Source organism: Loxodonta africana, chromosome 4 (assembly GCF_030014295.1).
Source record: "Loxodonta africana isolate mLoxAfr1 chromosome 4, mLoxAfr1.hap2, whole genome shotgun sequence".
Classification (NCBI taxonomy): domain Eukaryota; kingdom Metazoa; phylum Chordata; class Mammalia; order Proboscidea; family Elephantidae; genus Loxodonta; species Loxodonta africana.
The window spans coordinates 25,855,514-25,881,433 of record NC_087345.1 but is presented as its reverse complement, the minus strand read 5'-3'; the positions used below and the strand labels follow the sequence as shown (position 1 = coordinate 25,881,433).

The 25,920-nt window shown below is 45.2% G+C and overlaps 1 protein-coding gene across 6 annotated transcripts in view; it reads left to right on the top strand.

Moving 5' to 3' along the window:
• The window catches only part of CHST11 (carbohydrate sulfotransferase 11), a 338,998-nt gene that overhangs the window by 172,720 nt on the left and 140,358 nt on the right, over positions 1 to 25,920 (top strand). For 3 of the 6 annotated variants that reach the window (XM_064283675.1, XM_064283673.1, XM_064283674.1), the window contains one exon: positions 5,345 to 25,920. This exon is cut by the window's right edge and continues 16,013 nt beyond it. The exons of the other annotated variants lie outside the window; for them this stretch is intronic. In XM_064283675.1, coding sequence (XP_064139745.1) covers positions 23,248 to 24,669 — 1,422 coding nt within the window. In that variant the 5' untranslated portion in view covers positions 5,345 to 23,247 and the 3' untranslated portion in view covers positions 24,670 to 25,920. The remainder of the gene's footprint in view (positions 1 to 5,344) is intronic. 6 annotated transcript variants of the gene reach the window in all.

Sequence of the window (25,920 nt, the reverse complement as noted above, 5' to 3'; positions counted from 1 at the left end):
GTTTCCACGCCTGGAGATAGGTGTTTGCATTAGTTCCCTAGAGCTGCAGTTACCACAAACTGGGTGGCTTATCAGAACAGAAATGTATTATTGTCTCACAGTTCAGGAGGCTGGGAGTCCGAATTCAAGATGTTAGCCGGCCTCCTCTCCTTTCTTGTTTCTCTCAGCTTCCGGTAGCCCCAGGCGTTCCTTGGCTCAGAGCTACAAGATAACTCCCTGGTTGTCACATGGCCATCTTCCTTTTGTGTCCCTGTGACTCTTCTCTTTTATAGGACACCACTGTAATGGGATTAGAACCCACCTTACTTCCTGTTAATTTAACCGTAACATCTTCAGAGACCCTATTTCCAAACAAGGTGACATTTACAGGATTAGGACTTCAGTATATCTTTTGGGGGAACACAGTTCAATCCATAACAGTATTACACCCCCATTTCATGTGTGTGGGATCTGAGGCCAAGAAGGTCATGGAGATTGCCCAAGGCCGCACAGCTATTTGGAAGTAGAGGGAAGATTCAAGCCCAAAACAAACTACAAACCCAGGCTTTTTTGTTTTTGTTTTTTACCTCTATGCTGTACCCTCTGTTACTAGCAAAATTCTCTTCTCTTGGCAGGCGCTATCCCATCCATCCCCCCTCCAAAACAACAACAACAAAAGTCAACCTTGGATTTTCATTGGACAAAGGCTTAAACGCCCCTTCGGGAAAGTTGGCCATAATCTGATTTCAGCGTCCAAGGTTTTCTTATTTTAGTGCCCTGCAAAGCTCCAGCCATTAAAAAAAAAACAATTGTTTAAAAAAAGTTTGTAGCTGATATTCTTAGAAAAACTGCACTCTGATGTCTTATAATTTTCCTGGTTCTCTGCTGTCTCCCTGGCCCCAAAATAAAACGTAATTGCCGATCAGATCAGCTGTCGCCCAGTCACAGAGACTTCCGAAGTTGCCAACTGCATATTTGTGGGCCCAGCACATCTGTGGGCCGGCCTGGCTCGGCTTTGGCTCCCAGGGCAGCGCCGCATTGTCAGCCATTAATAGGGCATAATTGCCCCAAATGCCAGCGAGGGCGAGACAGCTTGTCCTTCTGCCTCACCCACCTGCGGGGTCCTCTGGCGGGTTCCCTGAAATCTTCACAGCATCACGCATGTGGTTTAGACCTGCCCTGCCTGGTTCTTTCTTTAGCCTTTACGCTTGCTCTGTGATTACCACGTTCCGGGAAGAAAGATGCACAGCCCAGAGGCTGACCGTCAGTTTCTAAGATCTGAGTCCCTGGGCGGAGCAAACAGCTAAGTACTCAATTACTAACCAAAAGACTGACGGTTTGAACCTACGCAGAGGCACCCCGGAAGAAAGTCCGGGCAATCTGCTTCTGAAAGGTCACAGCCTTGAAAACCCTATGGAGTGCAGGTCTACTCTGCAATGCATGGGGTCACCATGAGTTGGAATCGACTTGATGGCATCTGGTTTTTGAGTCTAGGAGGCTTGTGTAGGGTTCGCCGGATCAGGTTGTCTGCAGGCTTTCCTGGGCGTTTTGGGGAGCCAGTTCATGATCAAGGGATCCAGTGGTATTCTGAATGAACTGTTTGAGAAAAAAATAACAAAATCAATAAGGAGGTAGGGAAAAGACTTCAAGGATACTGAGAATGGCATGATTTCTGTGGCTGTGTTTATAGCAGCTTTATTCATTACTGCCAGAAATTGGAAGCAGCTAAGATGTCCTTCAAAAGGAGCCCTGGTGGCGCAGTGGTGAAGCATTGGCTGCTAACCAGAAGATTGGCGGTTCAAACCCACCAGCTGCTCCACAGGAGAAAGATGTGGGCAGTCTTCAATGGGCAAGGCTCTACAGGAAGGTTGGCTAGGAGGGAGAGAGGGAGAGAAGAAAGGTCGAAAGGAAGGGGAGAGAGAGGGGAAGGAAGAAAAGATACTTTTTATGGAGCGTATAATATGTGTCAGTGACTATTCTCAGCATTTTCACACATATCTCATTTAATCTTCACAACAACCCTAATAGGAAGGTGTTATGGATTAAATTGTGTACCCTACCCCCCCGCCAAGTATGTGTTGGAGTCCTAAGCTCTGTACCTGTAGATGTAATCCTGTTTGGAAAGAGGGTTTTCTTTGTTACGTTAATCAGATCATACCCAAGCAGGGTGGGTTCTAAATCTCATCATTTCTGAGTTACTAAGAGACACAGAGACACACATGCATGGGGGAAGACAGGTACCATATGAGGGTCATCTGTAAGCCACGGAACAAAGAGACTACCTACAAGGAAGGAACTGACATAGTCCAGACCCTGACTTGGACTTCCAACCTCCAGAACTGTGCGACAATCAATTTCTGTTATTTAAAGCCACCCAGTTGTGATATTTCTATTATGACAACACTAGCAAACTAAGACAGAAGGTATTCCATAGCCCCATTTTTCAGATAAATGAACTGAAGCTCAGAAGACTTGAACAATTTTTCAATGTCACACAGCTCCTCAGTGGGAGAGCTGGGCCTATATGACTGAGCTAGATTGTAGGTGGACCTGATCTTACTGCTTTATCTTTCCCAGGTGGAAAAATGCTTCCTTGAGCTTCTCTTTCCCAGTGACATCAGGCCAAGGCCTGGGATGTGCTCAAGAGCAGTTGTAAAATTCCCAGAGTCAGAGGCTGAGGCTTACGGAATTGTGTGGAATGCACAGTAAAAACCATTACCCTTGAGTTGATTCTGATTCATAGTGACTCTATAGGACAGAGTAGAACTGCCCCATAGGGTTTCCAAGGATGTAATCTTTACCAAAGCAGACTGGCACATCTATCTGCATCGGAGCTGCTGGGGCGTTCGAACTGCTGACCTTTTGATAAGCAGCCAAGTGCTTAACCACGGCACCACCAGGGCTACAGAAGGGACAGTAGTTGTCCAATAAACAATTGCAGATTTGCCTTTTGCTTATAGAACCTGGTATTTGCCCTAGTCAAGGAGAGGCCTTTGCCACCTCAGGAAAGGTAGGCTGGTAGCAGGTGGATAAGGTCTTTTCTGCTGTTCCAGAGAGTTTGTCCTTTATCCTGCCAGCAGGGTTGGTGGTCCCGAGGGGAGAGGAGATGCTGTAGGTGGTGGCTTAGGAACCAACCTGCCACAGTGGGTGTCTGGCTTCTGCTTTGGACTCTGCGACTTGGTAACTGTGGGGCTTCAATAAGGCAAATGATGTCCTTTCCTTGGCCTCATTTATAGAATAAAGGCGGTGAACTAGATCAATGGTTCTCCACCCTGGCTGGAAATCACTCATACCCAGCACTAAAGAAGCTTTTAGAAACAACCAGTGCCCAGGCCTTACCCCTAGTGATGTGGGATAAAGCAAGGGATTTGGTACATTTCAAAATTCCCTTAAAAAGAAAAGAAAAAATCAGTTGCCACTGAGTGGACTTTGACTCGTGGCAACCCCATGTATGTCAGAGTAGAACTGTGCTTCATAGGGTTTTCAGTGGCCGATTTTTCAAAAATACATTGCCAGGCCTTTCTTCTGAGGTACCTCTGGGTGGACTTGAACCTTCAACCTTTCAGTTAGCAACAGAGCACCACTCAGAGACTCCCAAAGTTCCCTGGGTGAGTTTAATGGGCAGCCAGAGCACTGGAGTGGAGGGTCTTTAAGGCCCCTCCCCAGTTCTAAAAATCTCTGGTTCTTTGATTCTCACATAACCCATGACGTAAAAAGCAACTCAGAGCATGTCCAATGCGGTCGTTTACCCTTATTTGTACTGTCTTTATATATGAACACCCCAATGTTAGTTTTTTGCACTTAGCCTCATCTTCTAGAACAGGGAGATGACTTTCTTTCATCTCTGCCAAGATCATAGGTCCGATGTCCTGTGTGTTGGAAAGTCAGCCAGCATTACATGGAAAGTTCAAGAAGCCAAGCTCCAGTATACACTGACTCCAGGCAAAGTATAAGGAGGTGCCCCTTGAAGGGGACACTTGAACCACTCTCCTCTTGATGCTGTAAGGAGAACCCAGACTTATTCCATGCCAGGCATCAGATGGGTACTTCTGAAGGATCAGCCACAGTCGTACAAATAAGCATGAAGGGGAAAAAGGGCTCTGCCTTTCAAATTGCTGTTCGGGAAGAATGATGCCGAGTGGTCTTATAAGCTGGGGAAGGCCAGAAAGAGCAGACATTGTACAGTCCCCAACTCTGGTCAATTAATCCCTTCATTACCAACCACCTGGTAAACGACGAGTCCATCTAATTATCTTGCTTTGACCTAACAGCTGTCTACCAGCCAAAGAGGGATTAATTGATTTATATGTAGACGGACTCCTTATGCAAAGATATTACTCACTGTCAGCCTAGCAGAACGGCAGCTGGCTGGCAAAGATGAAATATTACGTTAACCTGATCTTAAACGCCACACTTGGGAGAATGCTTCATTATTAATTGCAAATTACAATAGAAGAGCAAAGCCTACTGCAGAAACTAGGATGGTGGGCCGCCTCTTTCACTGTGGATAGTGGCTCCATTTTTCTTGAACCAGGGAAGCTGCCTTGGTCAGATTTCCAATCAAGCCAGGACAGATGGGGACTCTGGAGTCAGGCACAATTTAGGTCAGAGGAAAGAATTTGATACTTGAAGGACCTGGGGAATCCCAGTCCAGCTGTATGACTTTAGGGCAGTGACTGAACCTCCCCAAGCCTCAGTTTCCTCATCTGTAAAATAAGAGCAAGGTACAAGTCTAAAAGGTTTGTGAGGATTCAAAAGCATGTGTAAAAAGCACCCAGGACAATGAATGCTGAGGTCATTGTTGGTGTTAATCGGTAGGCATCCATGATGTGGATGAGTGAGTTTAGTAACCTGGGACTTTTCTTAGGGGGCCTAGGCCCTTGCTGTGCCCCTGGACTGCAGGCTCAGACATTTGCAGATGCGCGTTTGGAATTTTGTTGAATAATAATAAGATAGATGATTTCCTCCTGCCTGGAAGCCACTAGCTCTTCATGGTGAGCATTTCCTAACAATTTTGATTTATGGTATGTGTCTGGCAGGCTCTGTGTTGATTAGTAAGCTGGATGCACTCATTTATAAGGCCATGAGTGCATGTGTGTGCGTGAGTATACGTGTGTGCCGGTGTGTGTGCATGTGTGTACACAAAACCTATATCCTAGAAAATGAGCGGATACAACTTTTAAGGTTTAAAAGTCTCCTCGTGGTCATGTTTATCATACCCCTAGCACCTAGCCGAGTGCCTCAGTAACAGTTGTTATATAAGACCCCGTGTCTGGGTAGCGTTAATGTCACGCCTTTGATTTTGCCATTTGATCCACATGTAAATCAGGCTTGCGTTACAGGCAGTTGTTTTGTTCTGTTTCAGGAGCATAATTGGACCCGATATATTCAAATCTGGATAGTAAGCCCCGTGCCCTAATGGGGTTTCTCTGTGTCGGCCTGTGTGAATATAATCTGGCATATTTCAACTGGAGAAAGGCATTCGAGTGACAAAACGACCTCGGCAATTTCCACATGGTGACACAGCTGTACAATCTGCCATTTTCGGCAAGCTATTTCCTGATTACCCTCAATTATAAGAGGCCTCGAACTAATTTGATTTTTCTGTAAATTACGCAACTCAAGCCGCTTCTCAGCCAATTGAAATTTAACCTCGTCGAGACGGACAGAGCTGAAACAAAGCCCTGGCCTATTCTCATGCTTTCTGTGGGAGAGATGTGGTGGTGGCGGGCGGGGGAATGGGAGGAGCACCTGCTTTCCCTTCCCGGCATCTGCCTGTAGGTCTGGTGGGGTGCGGGGTTTCCACCCTGTCTCTGCTACCAATTACTGTGAGATGCGGGGCAGATTGCCGGACTTCTTCAAGCACCGGAGATCTGGTATGACGAAACAGGAATAAAATACCAAAAACTCCGTTATTTAGGATTCAGTCAGAAAACATGTAGAAAGTTCCCAGCACGTGGCAAGCTGCTCAGTCAAAGCTGTTTTTTATAAGCTCAGATGAAACCTCCTCCAGGAAGCTTTCCTTGATTCCCCCTCCCCAAGCCTGGGTTAAATGTCTTTCTAGAATAGTGCTGCTCACTAAAAATATAATGTGAACCATATATGTAATTTAAAATTTTCTAGGAGCCACAATTTAAAAACAAGAGCAAATGAAATTAATTTTAGTAATGTGTTTATTTAACCCAAACCAAACCTGTTGTTGTCGAGTTGATTCTGACTCATAGTGACCTTACAGGACAGAGTAGAACTGCTCCATAGGGTTTTCTTGGCTGTAATCTTTACAGAAGCAGATGGCCAGGCCTTTCTTCTGCAGCACTGCTGGGTAGGTTTGAACCACCAACCTTTAGGTGAGTAGTTGAATGCAAACCATTTGTGCCTCTCAAGGACCTTTTATTTCACACTTATATAGCACATCTCAGTTTGGACTGGCCACATTTCAAGTGCTCAGTAGCCATGTTGGGCAGTCACGGTCTATAAAATGCATCTCATTCCCTTCCCCCATGCCCACATTTCTCTTGCCCATGACACGTACTCGGCTTTGAGCCCATTGAGACCCAGGGCTGTGTCTTATTCTTCTTGGTTTGGCCAGCGGCTCCTTCAGTCCAGCCATAGAAAATGTGGTCAGTAGATGTTTGTCTTGAAAGAATTTATGACCAGAATGCCCCTTAGAAGGAGGATGGTGAGGCTCAGTCTCGCTTACTTTGGACATGTTATCAGGAGGGCCCAATCGCTGGAGAAGGACATCAGACTTGCTAAAGTAGAGGATCAGCAAAAAGAGGAAGACCCTCGATGAGATGATTGACATAGTGGCTGCAGCAGTGGGCTCAAACATAACTACTATTTTGAGTCTGGCACAGGAACCAGCGAGTTTTGTTCTGTTATACATGGGGTCGCTATGAATCGGAGCCGACTCGACAGCGCCTAACAACAATGTTTGTGCAATGAGCTAAGCCACCTTTTTCTATGTCTTGACTGCCCGAGGTGTCCAGCGTTTGTATGTTCGTGCTGTGGGGTAACCAGGGCGTCCCTCTTCCCCAGAGGTACAGAGGCAGGCAGCTGCCAAGTGGGGTACTTTCCCAGGACCCCATGAGCTTCCTTTGTTCCAAGAGTACACCTCCACTGTAGTCCGATGCCTGATATTTCCCCTCAAAACATCCTTTCTGAAGTTGAAGTGCAAATTCTGTGGAAGGGCTGACACTTTGAAATGTATCAGTCATTTGCATCTGAACTTTGATTCATAAGATTCTTTCCTGAGACTAGAGTGTGGCAGGTGTGTGGAGGCTGGCAAGAATAAGAGGAGAGAATTGGATGCTTGCATGAACTGGGGAAAACGGGTCACCCATGGTCCCACCCATCTGAAATATCTAGAATAGGCAAATGCATAGAGATAAAACGTAGATTCTGGGCTGGAGGAAGAGCAAAGAGGATATTGTTTAATACATACAGGCTTCCTGTTTGGGGTGATGAAAACATTTGGGAAGTAAATAGTGGTGATGGCTTGCACAACATTGTGAATATAATTAATGCTACTCAATTGTATGCTTTAAAAAGGTTAAAATGGCAAATTTTGTGTTATAGGTATTTTATCACCAACACAAAAAATCTCAATGCCAAAGCCACACCCCAGACCTACTAAATCAGAGTTTCTGTGTCATCAGTATTTTTAAAAGCCCCTGGGTGATTCTACTGTGCAGTCTGGTCTGGGAACCAGTGCTCTACACCTTTACTGCTCAAAGACTGGTCCACAGACCAGCAGCGTCACCATCACCTGGAAGCTTGTTAGAAATACAGAAGCCTGGGTCCCACCCCAGACCTACTGACTCACATGCTACATCTAACGCTTACCCCAGGTGATATATGGGGCCCTGGTAGCGAAGTGGTTAAGTGGTTAACTGCTAACCCAAAGGCTGGTGGTTTGAACCCCCCAGCCACTCCACAGGAGAAAGGTGTAGCAGTCTACTTCTGTAAAGATTACAGCCTCGGAAACCCTATGGGGCAGTTCTCTGTCCTGTAGAGTTGCTGTGAGTCAGAATTGACTTGACACCAGTGGGTTTGGTTTTTGCTTTTTCCAGGTGATAGGCATGTGTATTAATTGGGGAAGGCTCCTTTGAGAACTGCCCAAACGCTGGAGCTCCTAGAAGCAGCAGCCGTCCAGTGTATTAGACAATATAGGACAAGCAGTACCTCCGTGAATCTGCATGAATGCTGAGATGGGCAAAAGTTCTTACGTCTTTCAGCACGCGGTGGGCATATTTCTGTTCCCCGAAGCTTTGGGAAATGAAAGCTGTGTTTATGCAGCCGGGGAGTGCTGGAAGCAGGAAGCTGGAGTCCCATCAAACTAGATGGACAGGCAGCCTCTGGGCCTCTCGGTTCCTCTGGGCACGTTGTTGTCATTAGCTGCTGACCATCCGGCCCCCGACACATGGCAACCCCACGTACAGTGTAACAAAACACTACCCAGTCCACATCCCTATGATTGGTTGGAGATAGGACCATTGTGATTTGTAGGGTTTTCACTGGCTAATTTTCAAAAGTAGATTGCCAGGCCTTTCTTCCTAGGCCATCTTAGTCTGGAAGCATGACTGAAACTTGATTAGCTTCATAGCAACATGCAGGCCTTCACTGACAGTAGGGTGTTGGTTACACAGGTGGACTCAGGGCTGGATTACCTAATCAGGCTTGCTTGTGCATACTTACTAATTTGTAGTGAACTATTTCACCTGTTTTTCACTACATCAAAAATGTGGTGAAACCCATGTGAAATTATTCCCTACAGATTTGTAAGTAAACTCAAGTAAGCCCGTGCGTACGTTGCTTACTGGTTAATCTGCCGCTGTGATTACGTACATGGGCCGGGAATCGAACTTGGTTCTTCCACGTGGAAAGCGAGAATTCTGCCACTGAACCACCATTCATAACTGGCTCAACTCGGGAGGAAAGAAATGTGGCATTGAACGGGCACCCGGGAAGCAAAGATCACTGCAGTGCCTCTAAGGACAGCCCTGTGCTTTCCTGGGGTCTGTGTCCTTGCAGTGAAGGGCGTTTGCAGGGTTCAGAGCTGAGCTGGACTCCCTGGGGCGGCCACACCCTTCATGGATCAGGCTGCTCCCAATCTCACTTGTCAACAAATAGGAAACAGGAGCCCGAGGTGGAATAATTTATTTTAATTGCGCTAAAGAAGTACATAATGTGGCAGGTAAAAGTGAGGCTTTTGGAGTCAGTTTGCCTGGGTTCTAATCCACTCTTACTGGCAGAACAACCTTGAATCAGTTTCCTAATCTCTCTGTGCCTCAGTTTCTTTATCTGTAAAATGGGGATAATCACAGTAGCTACCCTTTGGAAGGAGCCCTGGTGGCACAGTGGCTAAGTGCCCAGCTGCTAACTGAAAGGTCATGGATTCGAACCCAGCAGCCGCTCCATGGGAGAAAGATATAGCAGTTTGCTTCCATAAAGATTCCAACCTAGGAAACCGCATGGGACAGTTCTACTCTGTTCTATATGGTTGCTGTGAGTTGAGTCAGGAACCTTTCTGGATTGCTATGGAAATTCAATGACTTAATTTGTGTAAAGTGCCTACAACAGTAGCTGAGAGTAAACAGTCAAATATGTCAGCGATTTTATGTGTATTTTTTTTTTTACCTCTCTGCATTCCCCTTTAAAACTTCCCACTGTTCTCCCTTCCAAAAAAAAAAAAAAATCAGATCACACAATAACTGCCTCTTGAGAGAAGCTTCTCTATCTTTCTCTATTAGAATATTTTATTGTGTTATAGGTGAAAGTTTACACAGCAAATTAGGTTCCCCTTTAACAATTTTCATACGAATTGTTCTATGCCATTCTGCCATTCGTTACAGTTTTTACAATGTGTCAACATTCTTATCATTTCCATTCTGTTTGTTCTGTTTCCATTGATCTAGCGGGCCTTCCCCTCCTTGCCTTCTCATCTTTGCTTTTGGGTAAATGTTGACTGTTTGGTTTCATATAGTTAATTGTTTAAGGGAACACATTACTCATGGGTGATATTGTTTGTTTTATAGGCCAATCTTTTTATCTGGCTGAAAGGTACCTGCAGAAATGGCTTCAATTCTAAGTTCAAAAGGTATCTTAGGATGATACCCTCGGGGGTTCCTCTAGTCTCTATTGGTCCAGTAGGTCTGGCGTTTTTTTAGGAACTTAAGTTTTGTTCTACATTTTCCTCCATTCTATCTGGGACCTTCTATTGTGTCCGTGGTCAGAATGGTGGGTAGTGGTAGCCGGGCACTATCTAGTTCTTCTGTCTCAGGTGAGAAGAGGCTATGGTTCTTGTAGGCTCTTAGTTATGTGGACTAGTTTCTTCACTGAACCTTTGATTTCCTTCATTCTCTTTTGGTCCATGCAAGTAGAGATCAATAGTTGTACCTTAGATGGCTGCTTGAAAGCTTTTAAGACCCCAGACTCTACTCACCAAAGTAGGATGTAGAACGTTATCTTTGTGAACTGTGTTATGCCGATTGACTAAGTTGTCCACTGAGACCATGGTCCCAAGGCTTTTAACCAGTAAACCAATCCTGTGAGTTGTTTGAGCATGTCTAGGGAGCCTCTGTAACTGTGCCCCCATGTGGCTTGTCATATATGTGATATATACGCAGCAGTCCCAAACGTGTATGTACATAGGCCTACAGACACACCTGTACATGCATACGGATTTACTTACATGTCTTCCTATACATGTATATGCATTCGTATCTACCTGTGTAACCACACACATGTTTTTGGGTTGTTTTTACTGTTGTCCCCAAATTGTGTATGTTAAAGCATTTACTGAAATATTCCCTTTTTCTTGTGTTCTTCTTAGTGTCTTTATTTACCTTGGTCAAGTTGTGCTGATTCCACCCATGTTTGGAATTGCCTTTCCCATCACCAATGGAACCCTGGTAGTGCAGTTAAGAGCTACGACTGCTAACTAAAAGGTCAGCAGTTCGAATCCACCAGCTGCTCCTTGGAAACTCTGTGGGCCAGTTCTACTCTGTTCTGTAAGGTCACAGTGAGTTGGAATCAACTCAACGGCAATGAATTTTTTCAGTTTCCCTATCACCAAAAGTAACAAGCTGCTACTGTCTAGAAAGTGATTCCTCCTCCCTCACCCTCCCATCCGTGTTAACTGATCAAAGATCTTTGCTTTCTGTGTGTATATCTATTCTTGACTTTTTACAATAGTGGGACCATGCAATAGTTGTCTTTTTGTGATTGACTTTTTCACTCAGCATAATGTCCTCCAGATTTATCCAAGTTATATTTTGCAGACTTCTCATTATTCTGTATAGTTGTGTAGTATTCCATTGTGTGTATTACCACATTTTGTTTATCCCATTCGTCCTTTGATGGGCGCTTAGGTTGTTTCCATCTTTTTGCTATTGCGAAAAATACTACAGTAAACACAGGTGTGCATGTGTCTATTCCTGTCACTGCTCTGAAATCTCTAGGATATATACCTAGGAGTGGGATTGCTAGATCATAAGGTATTTCTATTTCTAGCTTTTTGAGGAAGTAACATACTGTTTTCTATAGTGATTGTGCCATTTTATAATCCCACCAGCAGTGCAAAAGAGTTCCAATCCCCCCACATCCTCGCCAGCATTCGTTGGTTTCTGTTTTTTTGATCATTGCCATTTTTGCAGGGGCGAGAGAAACTTCTCTTGCACAGTGACTTTTAAGCCCTTCACATTCAAACAACCCATTACTTTTTTTCCCAAGCAATTCTGAATGCATCGTTCTCCATTTTACAGATGGTGAAACTGAGGCACACAGAGTTTTATTTATTTATTTATTTATTTTAAAGTAACAAGTGCAAGGTCATCCAATCAGGTGGGGAGTTGCAGAGCCAGGATTCACTCCAGCGCTGGAGTCCATTGCTCTTGGGACCATGCCACCTGCTTCAGCTCAGTTGGATGAATGGAGCTCCTTTGTTCAGAGCGCCTTTAATCTTAAATTCAGTGGTCTTTAAATAGAGATGAAACTCCCTCCCTTTCCAGTGGTTTCTGGGAGGAGTATATGAGTGCCTGTAAATGGACCTGGCTCCATGCCTGCCCTTCTTGGTAGGTGGTCAGTGGAATTAAATGTGGGGTGAAGACCTCCACCTTCATGCTCCAGGAACATCTGGGTGGAACGATGTGTGGCTTTTTCCTGGAGGCCACTCCTGTCCAGGGAGGAGAACTACGGTACAGGGCTAGCAAGGCACCTGTGCCTGGAACTTCTCTCTGATTCCTGGTTTCCCACTTTCTCCCTGAAACTCACTCAGACCCCTCTGGAGTCAGACAGAGCATCCTTGGACCAGGACCAGGTTGGTTACGGCCAGAGACCGTGCCTGAAATAGGGGAGTACTTCGTGGCACAGTGGTTAAGAGCTCACCTGCTAATCAAAAGGTCTGCAGTTCAGGTCCACCAGCTGCTCCTCGGAAACCCTGTGGGGCAGTTCTGCTCTGTCCCATAGGGTCTCTGATTCGACGGCAACGGTTTTTTTGGTTCGTGGTTTGGAACCTTCTTTTATTTCCACCAAAAAAAGAGCTGGGAGGCTGCTTTTAGATGTTCTTTTTTTGAGCTCTTCCCTGCCTAGGCACAGTGACCATCTGTAATTTCCCTCCACATTCATTCTCCTTGTTGGGAGGGCCAGTTTTCAGTGTGTCCTGAACTCATTGTGTACACTGTTTGGTGGCCATCTTTCATTCATTTCCAACCAAAAATCAGTGTTCAGACAGGAATCAGGATGATTCTCTTTCCTAATTAACAGAGTCCTTGGTGATCAAATAGGTAAAACACTTGTGGTTACTGACCAAAAGTTTGGTGGTTCTAGTCCACCCAGAGGTGCCTTGGAAGAAAGGCCTGGCGATTTACTTCCAAAAGCCCAGCCACTGAAAACCCTATGGAGTGGTTCTACTCTGACACACATGGGGTCGCCATGAGTCAGAATCAGCTCGATGGCAACTGGTTACTGGCTCCTGATTTACAGGAAGTGCAAAGCCAGTTAGAGGAAGCCCCAAACAGGTAGCTGGGAAATGCCAGCCTTAGGTGCTGTCCATTTTGGGAAGGGCTGGCTACACTGATCAGTAGACCCACTGGGTTTCTGATTCCCTAGGCTCTCACAGACCACCAGGAGTAACTGGTGGAGGGAGTTAAAAGAAAGTTAACTCATCCCCCAAGCTTATTCGTCACTCAGGGTTAATAAGGAATTAAGTAACCTCACACTGAGCCCTTGGTTTTTGCAGATGGAACATTCTGGTTTCTACTTTTCAACAGGAACCTAAAAGTCCATTAACAAGGAACAACTTGTAATCTTTGCAGAGGGACAAATTTGAATTGGAGAAAGCCTTCCCTTTAGCTAATAAGTGAGCCCAGCCAACTACCTAGTGTGGCAGCTTTGTATTCTGTAATTGTCATTCCAGAAGACCCTTCATTGAAGGTCTGCTGGGGCCACTTGAAATTTCCATCACATTTTGTAGGGGAAATAGCATGCTATAGTGACATTTGAAAATTAGGATGCTTGAAGGCTGTCTTGGGATAAGCCCCTCAAAGGTATTTTATCACCACGTAGATTGACTCGCATTTGGGTCTCTCCCTCATAGGATGGTTAATCTCAGTTCAGAATTCCATCTTGTGCTCTCGGTAGGCTTTCCTTCATTTTACAGGATAAATGAGCTGGTGCCTGAAAAAAAAAAGTGACTTCTTTAAGGAACTGGCAGATACTAGGGGAGCTCAGAAGCAGCTGACATCCAATTATTCACAGTCATGGGGGAAAGGAATTGAATGAGAAATAGAAACCCACAGATAATCTCCAAACCTCATGTTAATCAATAGCCTTCTCTTCCAACATGCCTTTATCCAGTGCCAAGAAATAGGCTGACTTATCGCAAGCTTCAAAACGGAGATCCTGAGAGATCAGTGCAGTGGATCTCTTTGCCAGCTTCTTTCTTAATGAGAAGCATCTAGAAGAGCTGAAATTCTTTATTATTAATTATCATTCACCCAGAATAAAGTGCCATTTTTCTTGAGGAAGTGGCAAAATCGGTGAGTAAGTGGCTTAGTTGGTTGGTTGGTTTAGTCATTGTCTTATCAGAAAACCTCATATAACATTGTTACTTTCTTTTTGCTAAGAAAATAATAATAATAAATTGAGATTCAGGCTGAAATAGTCCTAAAAACCAGGAGCAAGGAGACTAATCTGAGAGTCCGTTGCAATTGGTAATTGAGTCTCCTTCCCCAGGATATTATAGTGTAACTAAATCAGAGGAGAAAAAGGGATAAGCATCTTGTTAAGATAAAGCCTTGCCAAAAACAGCCCCTGGCAAATTGCTGCCATTTGTTACCGGATTAGTAGGCAGGGTACAATCTTTCTTCAGCCTAAGAAACCTAGCATGTCTTTATCAGTTCGTTTGTGCAAATTTAACTTGCTAAATAGCAATATCCAAATCAAGTGCAAACCTTGGAAGGCAGTGGTAGTTGTGATTTCGAGCTTATACTGTGGGATCCTGGGAGCGTGGGGTATCTCAGTCAAGGCCTAGGCACAGGACCTGGCTGTTAAACTCAGGTAAGCGAATGTGTTACAGACATCCATTCTTCCTCTCTGGTGTTGACTTTGGCTCTGCCCTTGATGTTCACCTCCTCGTCCCTGTAAGCTGTGAATATGACCTTATGTGGTAAAAAGGACCCTGAAGCTGTGAGTAGGTTAAGGATTTTAAAATGGGAAGATTATCTGGATTATCCAGGTGGGCCCAAGTTCATCACAAGGTCCTTATGAGAGGGAGGCAGGAGGGTCAGAGTCATAGAAGGAGATGTGATGATGGAAGCAGAAGTGGGAGTGATGTGAGAAAGGGGCCAGGAGCCAAGGAATGCGGGCAGCCTCTACAAGCTGGACAAGGATTTTCCCTAGGGCCTCCAGAAGGAGGGCAGCCCTGCCAACATCTTGATTTCAGGACTTCTGGTCTCCAAAGCTGTAAGGGAATACATTTGCTTTGCTTTAAGGGACTAAGTTTGTGACAATTTGTTACAGCAGCAGTAGGACGCTAATACACAAGGGCATATTTTTAGTTGGAGCTAGGCTTTCCTCCCCTGTGCCCAGGGTCTGAGGGAGGCCTGGGAGATGCTGGGTCTGTGACCTCGGGAAAGCAGTGTCAAGCAGCAGCATGGTGAGTCCAAGAAATGGGAATATTGATAATGATGATGATTGATGATGAGGATGAAATGAGGCACCATAAAAATACCTAGCAAATCTAAGCAATACACAAGCAACCCTGGGGACAGAACCCCTGGCTCACACCTCCAAGGAGACATGTCAGCCAAATCCTCCTATTTGTAAGAGCCTCTTTGACAGCCGTGTTGTCTTAGTTATCTGGTGCTGCTATAAAAGAAATACCACAAATGGATGTCCTCAACAAATAGAAGTTTATTCTGTCACAGTCTAGTAGGCTAGATTCAGGGCACCAGTTCCAAGGGAAGGATTTCTCTGTCGGTTTTAGTGGATGGTCCTCGTCATCAGTCTTCTCCTGGTCTAGGAGCTTCTCAGAGAACATGCTCTGCTCCTGGTGTTGCTTTCTTGGTGGCGTGAAGTCCCTGTCTCTCTGTTCTCTTCTCTCCTTTATATCTCAAAAGAGAGTGACTCAAGATACAACCTAATCTTGTATATTGAGTCCTGCCTCATTAAAATAGCTGCTGCCAATCCCACCTCATCAACATAATAAAGGTAGGATTTACAACACACAGGAAAATCACAAGGGATGACAAAATGGTGGACAATCACATAATACTGGGACTCATGGCCTAGCCAAGTTGACACACGATTTAGGGGAGACACAATTCAATCCATGACACGTGTACCACCTGAATTTTACATCAGATCATGGTTTTGGTAATGGATCTCTGTAGGCGGGAGGTATTACCACTGTGTTTAGTCATTGCATTAAAAAAAAAAAAAAGAACTGACTGCATATTTGACATTCTGGTGTTATATTTGTCAAGATTTTCCTTACTGATTGTAAAACGCTTACGGTGTACGCAGTACCTTCACGTAGGCCAGCTTTATTGAGACTCACAATTCTATGGGGTTAGCAGGGCAGGTGTCTTCTTCCCATTTTATAAATTTAAAGAGAAGGAAGTTCAAAGATATAAAAATAATGCTCCAAAGGCAAGCTATTAATAAATGTCCAAGGTGAGGTGAAACCTAAAAGTCTAGTCTAGAGACAGAAGTAGAGCGTGGTAGAACATGGATTCTAGAGCAGATAGTCCTGCCAGTTATTAGCTGGTAACTTGGGCAAGTTATTTAACCTCTCTGTGCCTCACTTTCTTTATCTGTCAATGTAGAGATAATAGTAGTACCCACCTTATAGGTTTGCTGTGAGGATTAAATGAATATAAAGCAAGGAAATGCTTAGAACAGTGCCAGGCACATAGTAAAAGTATACAATTGTGTATCAGCAGCAGCCACAACTACAACCAAGGTCAGTTGACTCCTGGTTTAGTGCTCGGTCCGTAGTTGCCCACATACCAAGGGCCAAAGCACCCCCAAAGCCATCTCATTATTCTGGAGCATTCTAAGGGACTATCCTAAGTTGGTGCATGTAACTTTAGACTAACCAAAAAAAACAACACATTTTTTCTAGACTTTGTGGGCCATAGGGTCTCTGTTTCAAATGCCAGCTCTGCCATTATTGTGTGAAAGCAGCTGTCTTAGATTCCCAGTGCTACTGTGACACGAATACCGTAAGTTGTTGTTAGGTGCTGTCGAGTTGGTTCCGACTCATAGTGACTCTTTGCACAACAGAATGAAACACTGCCTGGTCCTGCACCATCCTTACAATCGTTGTTATGCTTGAGCCCATTGTTGGAGCAACTGTGTTAGTCCCCCTCTTTGAAGGTCTTCCTCTCTTTCGCTGACCCTCCACTTTACCAAGCGTGATATCCTTCTCCAGGGACTGGTCCCTCCTGATAACATGTCCAAAGTATGTGAGACGAAGTCTCAACATCCTTGCTTTTAAGGAGCACTCTGGCTATACTTCTTCCAAGACAGATTTGTTCATTCTTTTGGCAGTCCTTAAGTGGGTGGCTTTAAAGAACAGAAGTTTATTTTCTCACAGGTCTGGCGTTGTAAGAGTTTGAATCAGGGGTTCTGCCGTGTTGACCCCTTACTTGTCAGTAGCCCCTGGTGTTCCTTGCTTAGTGACCCTCACATGGCATCTGTCTTGCCCAGTGTGTGTGCTCCCTTATCTGTGTTTAATCTGCTCTTTTTGTAACTCAGAATGAGTAGGTTTAGGATCATACTCTACATTGGTATGCTGTCATTAACATAACAAAGAAAACCCTGTTTCCAAACAAGATCATGTCCATAAACCAAAACCCAAACCCTTGCCTTTGAGTGAGTTGATTCCGACTCATAGTGACCCTATAGGACAGAGTAGAACTGCCCCCATAGAGTTTCCAAGGAGTGCCTGGTAGACTCGAACTGCTGACCTTTTGGTTTGCAACTGTAGCACTTAACCACTACACCGCCAGGGTTTCCGATCACATCCATAGGTATATGGAAAAAAAAAAAAAAAAGGCCAAACCCACTGCCATCAAGTCAGTTCCAACTCATAGCGACCCTATAGGACAGAGTAGAACTGCCCCCTAGGGTTTCCAAGGAGCGGCTGGTGGATTCGAAGCGCCAACCTTTTGATTAGCAGCTTAAGGCTTAACCACTGCACCACTTATGCTCCTATAGGTATAAAACCCAGTGCCGTTGAGTCAATTCCGACTCATAGCGAGCATTCCAACACGTATTTTGGAGCGACACAATTCAATCCATAGAAGGAGCTATAGATAATACATAAGCGAAGGGGCTTGGCTGGATTTGGTCCGCAGGCGGCCCCTGCTTCAGGCGATATGAGAGCCAGGAGTCCTGGGTTTGAATCCTAAGCTGATCACACCACAAGGGTGTTCTTGAGTAAGTCACAAAGACTTCCAGGACTCAGTTGCCTCATCTCTAAAAACAAGGGTAAAAGAACCCTTCCCATAGGAGATGGTGAGAGTTGGTGTAAACTATAGAGTACTTCACACAATTTGGCCACTTGGATTTGGTTGTTTCAAAGGGTCACTATGAGTTGGAATCGACTACTCAGCAGTGGGCTTGGTTTTTCGTTTGGGTGTTTTGTTGCTGACGTACAGCCGTGGTCCAGGCCACCCTGGAAGGTCCAGGCCACCTGTGGAAGGTCCAGACCACCCGTGGAAGATAAAGCATGAAATGAGTGTGTACTTGATGTAAAATGTTGAGCTCAGGCTGACCCGCTCCACTGTCCCCAGCTACATTATGAAATCAGGAAAGAGTTATTTAATTTCAGTTACTTTCATCTTATTTTGGGATATGAGAAACATACCAGCCTCTCAGAGCTTCTCTTCATTTCCGTGAGATGGTTCTCGAGTAACAATGCCTTTGGATTATGCTGCGTTGATCTCCATTTGGAAAATTGCAAATGAGCAAAATGACTTTGATGAATAAGGGCGCCGAGAAACACAAAGCTCGCTCTCAGTGTCTCAGGCTGGAGAAGTGAAATCTGGATCCTTTATTGAGGGAAGATGGGCAGAAAATGAATTGCCGGGCTGAATCACAGAATGGCTGGTGAATAAACTCATGGCGCCGAGCAATTATGCATCTCATTACGATGCACGTGGTTTCGGCCTCCGACGCTACAGGAATTGTCAGAAGAAATATGTGCCCACCTCAATTTTGTGGTTTGAAAAGGGGTATAATTGGCGGGGGAAGAAAAAGAAGGGAGTTGGTTTGAAACAATAGGTATTAAATGATGTTGCAGCGAGGAAGACTGGGATATATAAAGAGGCAGGCACCCTGGGTTACTTGAGAGGAAGTGTGTGTGGTCTTAGAATCATATATGGGCCACATGGACAATGCCTTTGGTACCCTTAATAGACCTTCTTGGAATCAAAGTGGTCTTGCCTGTAGAACGTGGGAAATGTGGTGCTTGGGACATATTTGTCCAATGAATGAATGGCGCTTGCCTCGTGTTTTTCAAATGAATGAAAATGAATAAATAATAAAACAGTAATTTATATAAAATGGAAGTAATAATAGTACTACCTCGGATGGCTGGTGTGAAATTAAATAGGATAGTAGAGCAAAAAGCCTTAGCACAATGCCTGATATTAGCAGGCACTCGATGTGAACTAGTATTATTGTGATGTATATCCTGGTGTATTAGCTTCCTACAGCTGCTGTAACAAAGTACCACTAACTGGGTGGCTTGCTTATAAGAGCAAACACTTATTGTTTCACAGTTCTGGAGGCTAGGAATTCAAATTCAGGTATTGGCAGGGCTATGTTCTCTCCAGGGAAAGATCCTTTTTATCTCTCCCAGCTTCTGGTAACCCCAGGCATTCCTTGGGTTGCAGCTACAGTGTAACCCCCTTGTCACAGGACCCTCTTCCCTCTATCTCTCTGTGTCTCTTCTCTTTTGATACAACTCAGATTAGATTAGGACCCACCCTACTGCAGTATGATCTCATGTTAACTAAACTGATAATATCTTCAAAGACCCTATTTCCAGACAGGTCCCATTCATAGGTACCAGGGTTTAGGACTTCAGCATATCTTTTGAGGGGGCACCATCCCATCCATGTTATTATCTTGTTAGGCACCATCAAGTCCATTTTCGACTCATAGTGACCCCATGTGACAGAGTAGAATTGCCCCAATAGGATTTTCTAGGCTGTAACTTTCATGGGAGCAGATCACCATGTCCTTCTCCTGTGGAGCTGCTGGGTGGGTTCGAAGCACCAACCTTTTGGTTAGCAGCTGAGCACTTAACCATTGTGCCACCAGGGCTCCTTTAATCCATAACACCAGGTAAAGAATCAAACGTTGCTTTGTAGTTATTAGGGCTGATCTTTTTGCAGCTACACAAAACTCTTTGAAACTGCTGGAATAACCTTTTCCTGGGATGAGAAATTGGAGGCGCCCCAATGTTCTGGAAAATTGGATGAACTTTCAACAATGTGTACCCTTCCACCTTGGAGTGCCTGACCCCGTGCTCTTTAGAGGCCCCAGCGGTCACCCTCTTCCTCTCCTGTTACCTGTTGCCATGAAGTTGATTCCGACTCATAGTGATCCTGCAGGACAGAGAAGAACTGCCCCACAGAGTTTGCAAGGCTTTACAGGAGCAGGCTGCCACATCTATCTTCCACAGAGCGGCTAGTGGGCTCAAACCGCCGACCTTTCAATTAGCGGCCGAACGCTTTAAACTCTGCACCACCAGGGCTTCTTTTTTCCTCTCCAGTGTTAGACAAATAGAAGGTCCCTGGGTGGGACAAGCAGTTTGCAATCAGCTGCTAACCTAAAGGTTGGCAATTCACACCCACCTAGTCGCTGCAAGGCCTGGTGAACTGCTTCTGTAAAGATTACAGCCAAGAAAACTGTATGGAGCAGTTCTGCTCTTTAACATGTGGGATCGCCATGACTCACATTTGACTCAATGACAATGGGTACGGGTTAGACAAATAGGCAGCTCACCAGGTATTTTTTCAAAATTACCTGTCTTCCTCGTGACTCCATAACACAGCTGCCCTGGGAGCTGAAGTCAACCACGTGGGCGAGATTCTGTGTCAGTGAGCCCCTCTAAATCTCACTGCTTTCTCTCCTTTTACATCTCCAAATCTGCCTGGAAGACAGTAAAAGCTCATTAATTTGAACCCTGCTAATTTAGAATATGTAACATTTCCTCAAAGTTCGCCATGAAAAAGGCATTTGTGAAGCAAATTAATGGTGTGAACATAATTAGAGGAGACGAGACTTGTAGAGCTGGAACGAACCTGGAGACGCTCAATCTTTTCCCTTCGTGGTCTGTTTTCTTTTCAGTGGAAGGAATTGAGGCCCATGAAGTGTACAGAGCTCCTCCATGCTTCCATGGTGGGACTGTTTAAGCTTCTTCAGGACACCAGCCTGATACACGGTGTCCTGTTTGCCTGTGAAGGACACAGGCTCTTTATTAGCTGGGTTCTCTTCGCTGTGTGTCCTTCAAGTCTGAAAAGTGTATTTCTTTAAAAATATTCTGCATTTCAGGTTTTCCGCTAATTATGACTGGCCTTCTCCCAAGTTAGCCTGTGCTATTTTTGTGAGGTTTTAGAGTTATTTAATAAGAAAAGCTTTTTTTAAAAAACCTCATAAAACTTACTGAACGATTCATTCTCACCAACATGCCTTCTTACAATTATGTCACTCACAGCTTCTTTTTAAAAGACCAGAACTTTGTCCATTCATGTTTACCTTAAAAGCTGCGTTCACCGAACTCCTGGAAAACAAGGAGAAGTGTAATACTTTACAAGAGAGGGCAGAGCAAATGAAATAATGTGTGTGAAAGAGTTCTGTACATTTGGGAGGCTATACAAATGCTTTATGCTTTTCCTAATTGCTGTTTCAGCGTGGGCAGCCCCAGCCTGTGCTCAAAATATACTTGTAGATACAAATATAGCACTTCTGGGGAGGTTCTCCAGGAAATGGGCTGGTCTTCCATGGAACTAAAAAAAAAAAGATATGTGTTATGGATTTGAATTCTGTCCCCCCCAAAATATGTTTTGAAGTCCTGGCCCCCGTACCTTTGGATGTGAATGTGATCCTGTTTGGAGTTTTTCTTTTGTTCTTTTAGAGGGCAGACTAGAGCAGGATGGGTCCTAAACCTAATCACTTCTGTGTTATATTCTCGGAATAACACAGAGACACACACAGGGGGAAGACATTCACTAAGGAACTCCAAGGAATGCCAAGGAACTCCCAGGACTACTGATGAGGAAGGGCCCTGCCCGAGAGCTGATGCCCTGATTTGGACTTCTTGCCTCCAAAACCATGAGGCAATAAATTCCTGTTCTTTAAAGTGACACTGGTGGTATTTTTCAGGGCAGCACTAGGTAACTAAGACAATATGTCTTTTTTTTTTTTTTTTTTAACTTTGGAATTATTATTTTAATCATGCATGAGGTGAAAGTTTACACAGCACATTTGTTTCTCATTCCACCATTTATACACAAATTGTTTTGTGACCTTGGTTGCCAGCCCCACGATGTGTCAACACTCTCCTCTTCTCCATCTCAAGTATTCTGTTTCCATTTGTCTATTTTTCCTGGCCCTTCCTACCTTCTTGTCTTTGCTTTTGGACAGGCGTTACCCATTTGGACTTGTATACCCTATTGAACTAAGAAGCTCATTCCTCACGTGTTATTGTTTGTTTTATAGGCCTGTCTAATCATTGGGTGAAGGGTGAACTTAGGGAGTGATATTAGTTCTGAGTTCAGAGGGTGTCCGAGGGCCACAGTCTCAAGGGTTCCTCCAGTTTCTGTCAGACCAATATGTCTGGTCTTTGTGTGTGTGTGTGAATTTGAATTTTGTTCTACATTTTTCTCCAGGTCTGTTCAGGACCCTCTATTGTGATTCCTGTTAGAGTGGTTGGTGGTGGTAGCCGGGCACCATCTAGGCTGGTGGAGACTGTGGTATTGTGGTCCATTAGTCCTTTGGACTAATATTTCCCTTGTGTCTTTAGTTTTCTTCATTCTCCTTTGCTCCAGATGGGATGGGACCAGTAGATGTATCTTAGATGGCCGCTTGCAAGCTTTTAAGAGCCCAGATGCTACTCACCAAAGTTGGATGTAGAACATTTTCTTTATGAGCTATGTTATGCCAGTTGACCTGCATGTCCCCCAAGACCATGTTCCCCAGCTCTCAGCTCAGTAATTAGGTCCCTCAGGGTGTATTTATTAATTTAAATCAAACTGTAACTGCCACATGGACTAGAATGTTCTTGTTAGCAGATCAGCACATCCTTTCCCAGAATCAGGCCTTGTAGGGGCACCACACTGTAGTCAGAAAATTGTGTAGTGAGAGCAGGTTCAGAGTACCGGTGTGACAGTGCGCCTTCGCCTTGGGACATGGGGAATTCTCCTTCTCCACAGGAATGGCCGGGAAGAATGGAACTCTTAAGTGTTTGGGAGGGTGTCTTATTCTCTCCTTCCTGGGTATTTAATGCGTGTTTAACTCCATTCAGAATTGTGGAAGATGAGAGCTTATTCCCAGCGTGTCTTTGAAACATAAAGTTAATTGTTCTCTAGGTAGCTTGATGATGATGATGGTGAAGGTGATGATGATGATGACGACAGAAGACGCAGTGGTGGTGGTGGCAGGTAGCAGTAGAAGTGGTAGTAGTGGTGATGATGGTGGTAGTAGTGGTGGTGGTGGTGGCAGGTAGCAGTAGAAGTGGTAGTAGTGGTGATGATGGTGGTAGTAGTAGTGGTGGTGGTGGTAGTGATAGTAGTGGTGGTGGTAGCAATAGCAGTGATGCTGGTGGTGGTGGTAGTAGTAGTAGTGGCAGTAGTGGTGGTGGTGGTGGTGGCAGTAATGGTGGTAGTGGTGGTGGTGGTAGTAGTAGTAGTGGTGGTGCTGGTGGTGGTAGTAGTGGTGATGGTGGCAGTAGTAGGGATAGTGGTGGTGGTGGTAGTAGTAGTGGTGGTGGTGGTGGCAGTAGTGGTGATGGTGGCAGTAGTAGGGATAGTGGTGGTGGTGGTAGTAGTAGTGGTGGTGGTGGTGGTAGTGGTGATGGTGGTAGTGGTGATGGTGGCAGTAGTAGGGACAGTGGTGGTAGTAGTAGTGGTGGTGGTGGTGGTAGTGGTGATGGAGGTAGTAGTAATGCTGGTGGTGGTAGTAGTAGTGGTGCTGGTGGTAGTAGTAGGGATAGTGGTGGTAGTAGTAGTGGTGGTGGTGGTGGTAGTGGTGATGGTGGTGGTAGTGGTGATGGTGGTAGTAGTAATGCTGGTGGTGGTAGTAGTAGTGGTGCTGGTGGCAGTAGTAAGGATAGTGGTGGTAGTAGTGGTCGTGGTAGTAGTGATGGTGGTAGTAGTGGTGGTAGTAGTAGTGGTAGTGATAGTAGTGGTGGTGGTAGTAGTGGTGATGGTGGCAGTAGTAGGGACAGTGGTGGTAGTAGTAGTGGTAGTGGTGGTGGTAGTGGTGATGGTGATAGTGGTGATGGTGGTAGTGGTGATGGTGGTAGTAGTAATGCTGGTGGTGGTAGTAGTAGTGGTGCTGGTGGTAGTAGTAGGGATAGTGGTGGTAGTAGTAGTGGTGGTGGTGGCAGCAGTGGTGGTGGTGGTGGTAGTGGTGATGGTGGTAGTAGTAATGCTGGTGGTGGTAGTAGTAGTGGTGCTGGTGGTAGTAGTAGGGATAGTGGTGGTAGTAGTAGTGGTGGTGGTGGCAGCAGTGGTGGTGGTGGTGGTAGTGGTGATGGTGGTAGTAGTAATGCTGGTGGTGGTAGTAGTGGTGGTGATGGTGGCAGTAGTAGGGATAGTGGTGGTAGTAGTAGTGGTGGTAGTAGTGATGGTGGTAGTAGTGATGGTAGTAGTAGTGGTGCTGGTGGTAGTAGTAGTGGCAGCTGGTAGTAGCGGTGATGGTGGTAGTAGTAGTGGTGATGGTGGCAGTAGTAGGGATAGCGGTGGTAGTAGTGGTGATGGTGGCAGTAGTGATGGTGGTAGTAGTAGGGATAGCGGTGGTAGTAGCGGTGATGGTGGTAGTAGTAGTGGTGATGGTGGCAGTAGTAGGGATAGCGGTGGTAGTAGTGGTGATGGTGGTAGTAGTGGTGATGGTGGTAGTAGTGATGGTAGTAGTAGTGGTGCTGGTGGTAGTAGTAGTGGCAGCTGGTAGTAGTGGTGATAGTGGTGGTAGTAGAAGCAGCACCAGCAGCACCAGCAGCAGCAGGAATAGCTGTTGTTAACTCTTCCTGAGCACTCACTCTGTGCCGGGCACTCTTCTGGTGCTTTGCCACATTATTTTATTTAACCATCACAACTGTTTGAGTTAGAAACTCTATTTGACAAGGATGATGCCAGGCTCAGAGAGGTTAATAATTTGTGTTATGTCACACAGCTGGTTAAGTGACAGCAGTGGGAGTAACGCTGGCCGTCTGATGCCCTTACCCTCTTCACTGCTGCCTGGCTCAACATTCCAAGCCTACATCTGCTGAGGCTCTACGAGTCATGGGACACATGCTGTTCTCCTTCTAGTGACTCCAAGGGCTCGGAGCCATGTGTCTCACGGCCCCAACATTTGCCATTAAATCTGAGGTCAGTAGACAGGAGACAGCAGTTCTCCTGCTTAATCCCCACAGTCCTGTTCTGCTATGTTTCCTTCAGGATTTATCTACAGCTTGACAAGTGCTCCAATGTTGACAGGTGGCCCTCACCCCATAGAGCCCACTAATCACACACACTTAGAAGATCTCTTTAGGGATTAGGTTTTTACTTTCAGGAAAAGAGAAAGCCCAAGAGATTTCTATTTTCAGCAGCCAGGGTCACAACATGAACCTGCTGAGGCTTGTTGGGTTTGGAAGCTGTTCTGGTTTCCTTCTCAGAAAGCAGGAATTCTGACTTTGGGCAATTGATGCTCAGAGAAATGTGTTTCTGTTGTCTAGGGCAATGAGGTGTTGAATTCCTCTGATGGAAGAAGGTCAGGATCAGCTACAGTGAGCACGCATCATTTCAGCTGATCCAGCTTTTTCCTCTTCATCTCACTGTTCCCTTCCAGCTATGAAGGACTTGGTTTGGTTCCTCTGCTGTACTTGCCGTTTCTTGCCACTGGCCCTTTGCACATTCTGTTTTCTTGGCCTGGAAAGCTCTCCCTTGACCTCTCCTCTACTTGGCTAACCCCTCTCTACTCACCCAGAGGTCAGGGGTTCCCTAGGGCCTGTTGTACGTTCCCATAGTAGCCTTACTTCTCCCATGCAGCTCTTTGCCTATCATCATCATTTAATGAATTTTTGGCTGTTTGTTTAGTGCTACCTTCTCCATTAGATCCTAAGATTATATTGGCAGCCCCTGTGACTGCTTTGTTCCCAACATAGTGCCTGCAGCATGGAAGGTGCTGGACCGGTGGACAACCTGACAGCCTCAGGGTGAG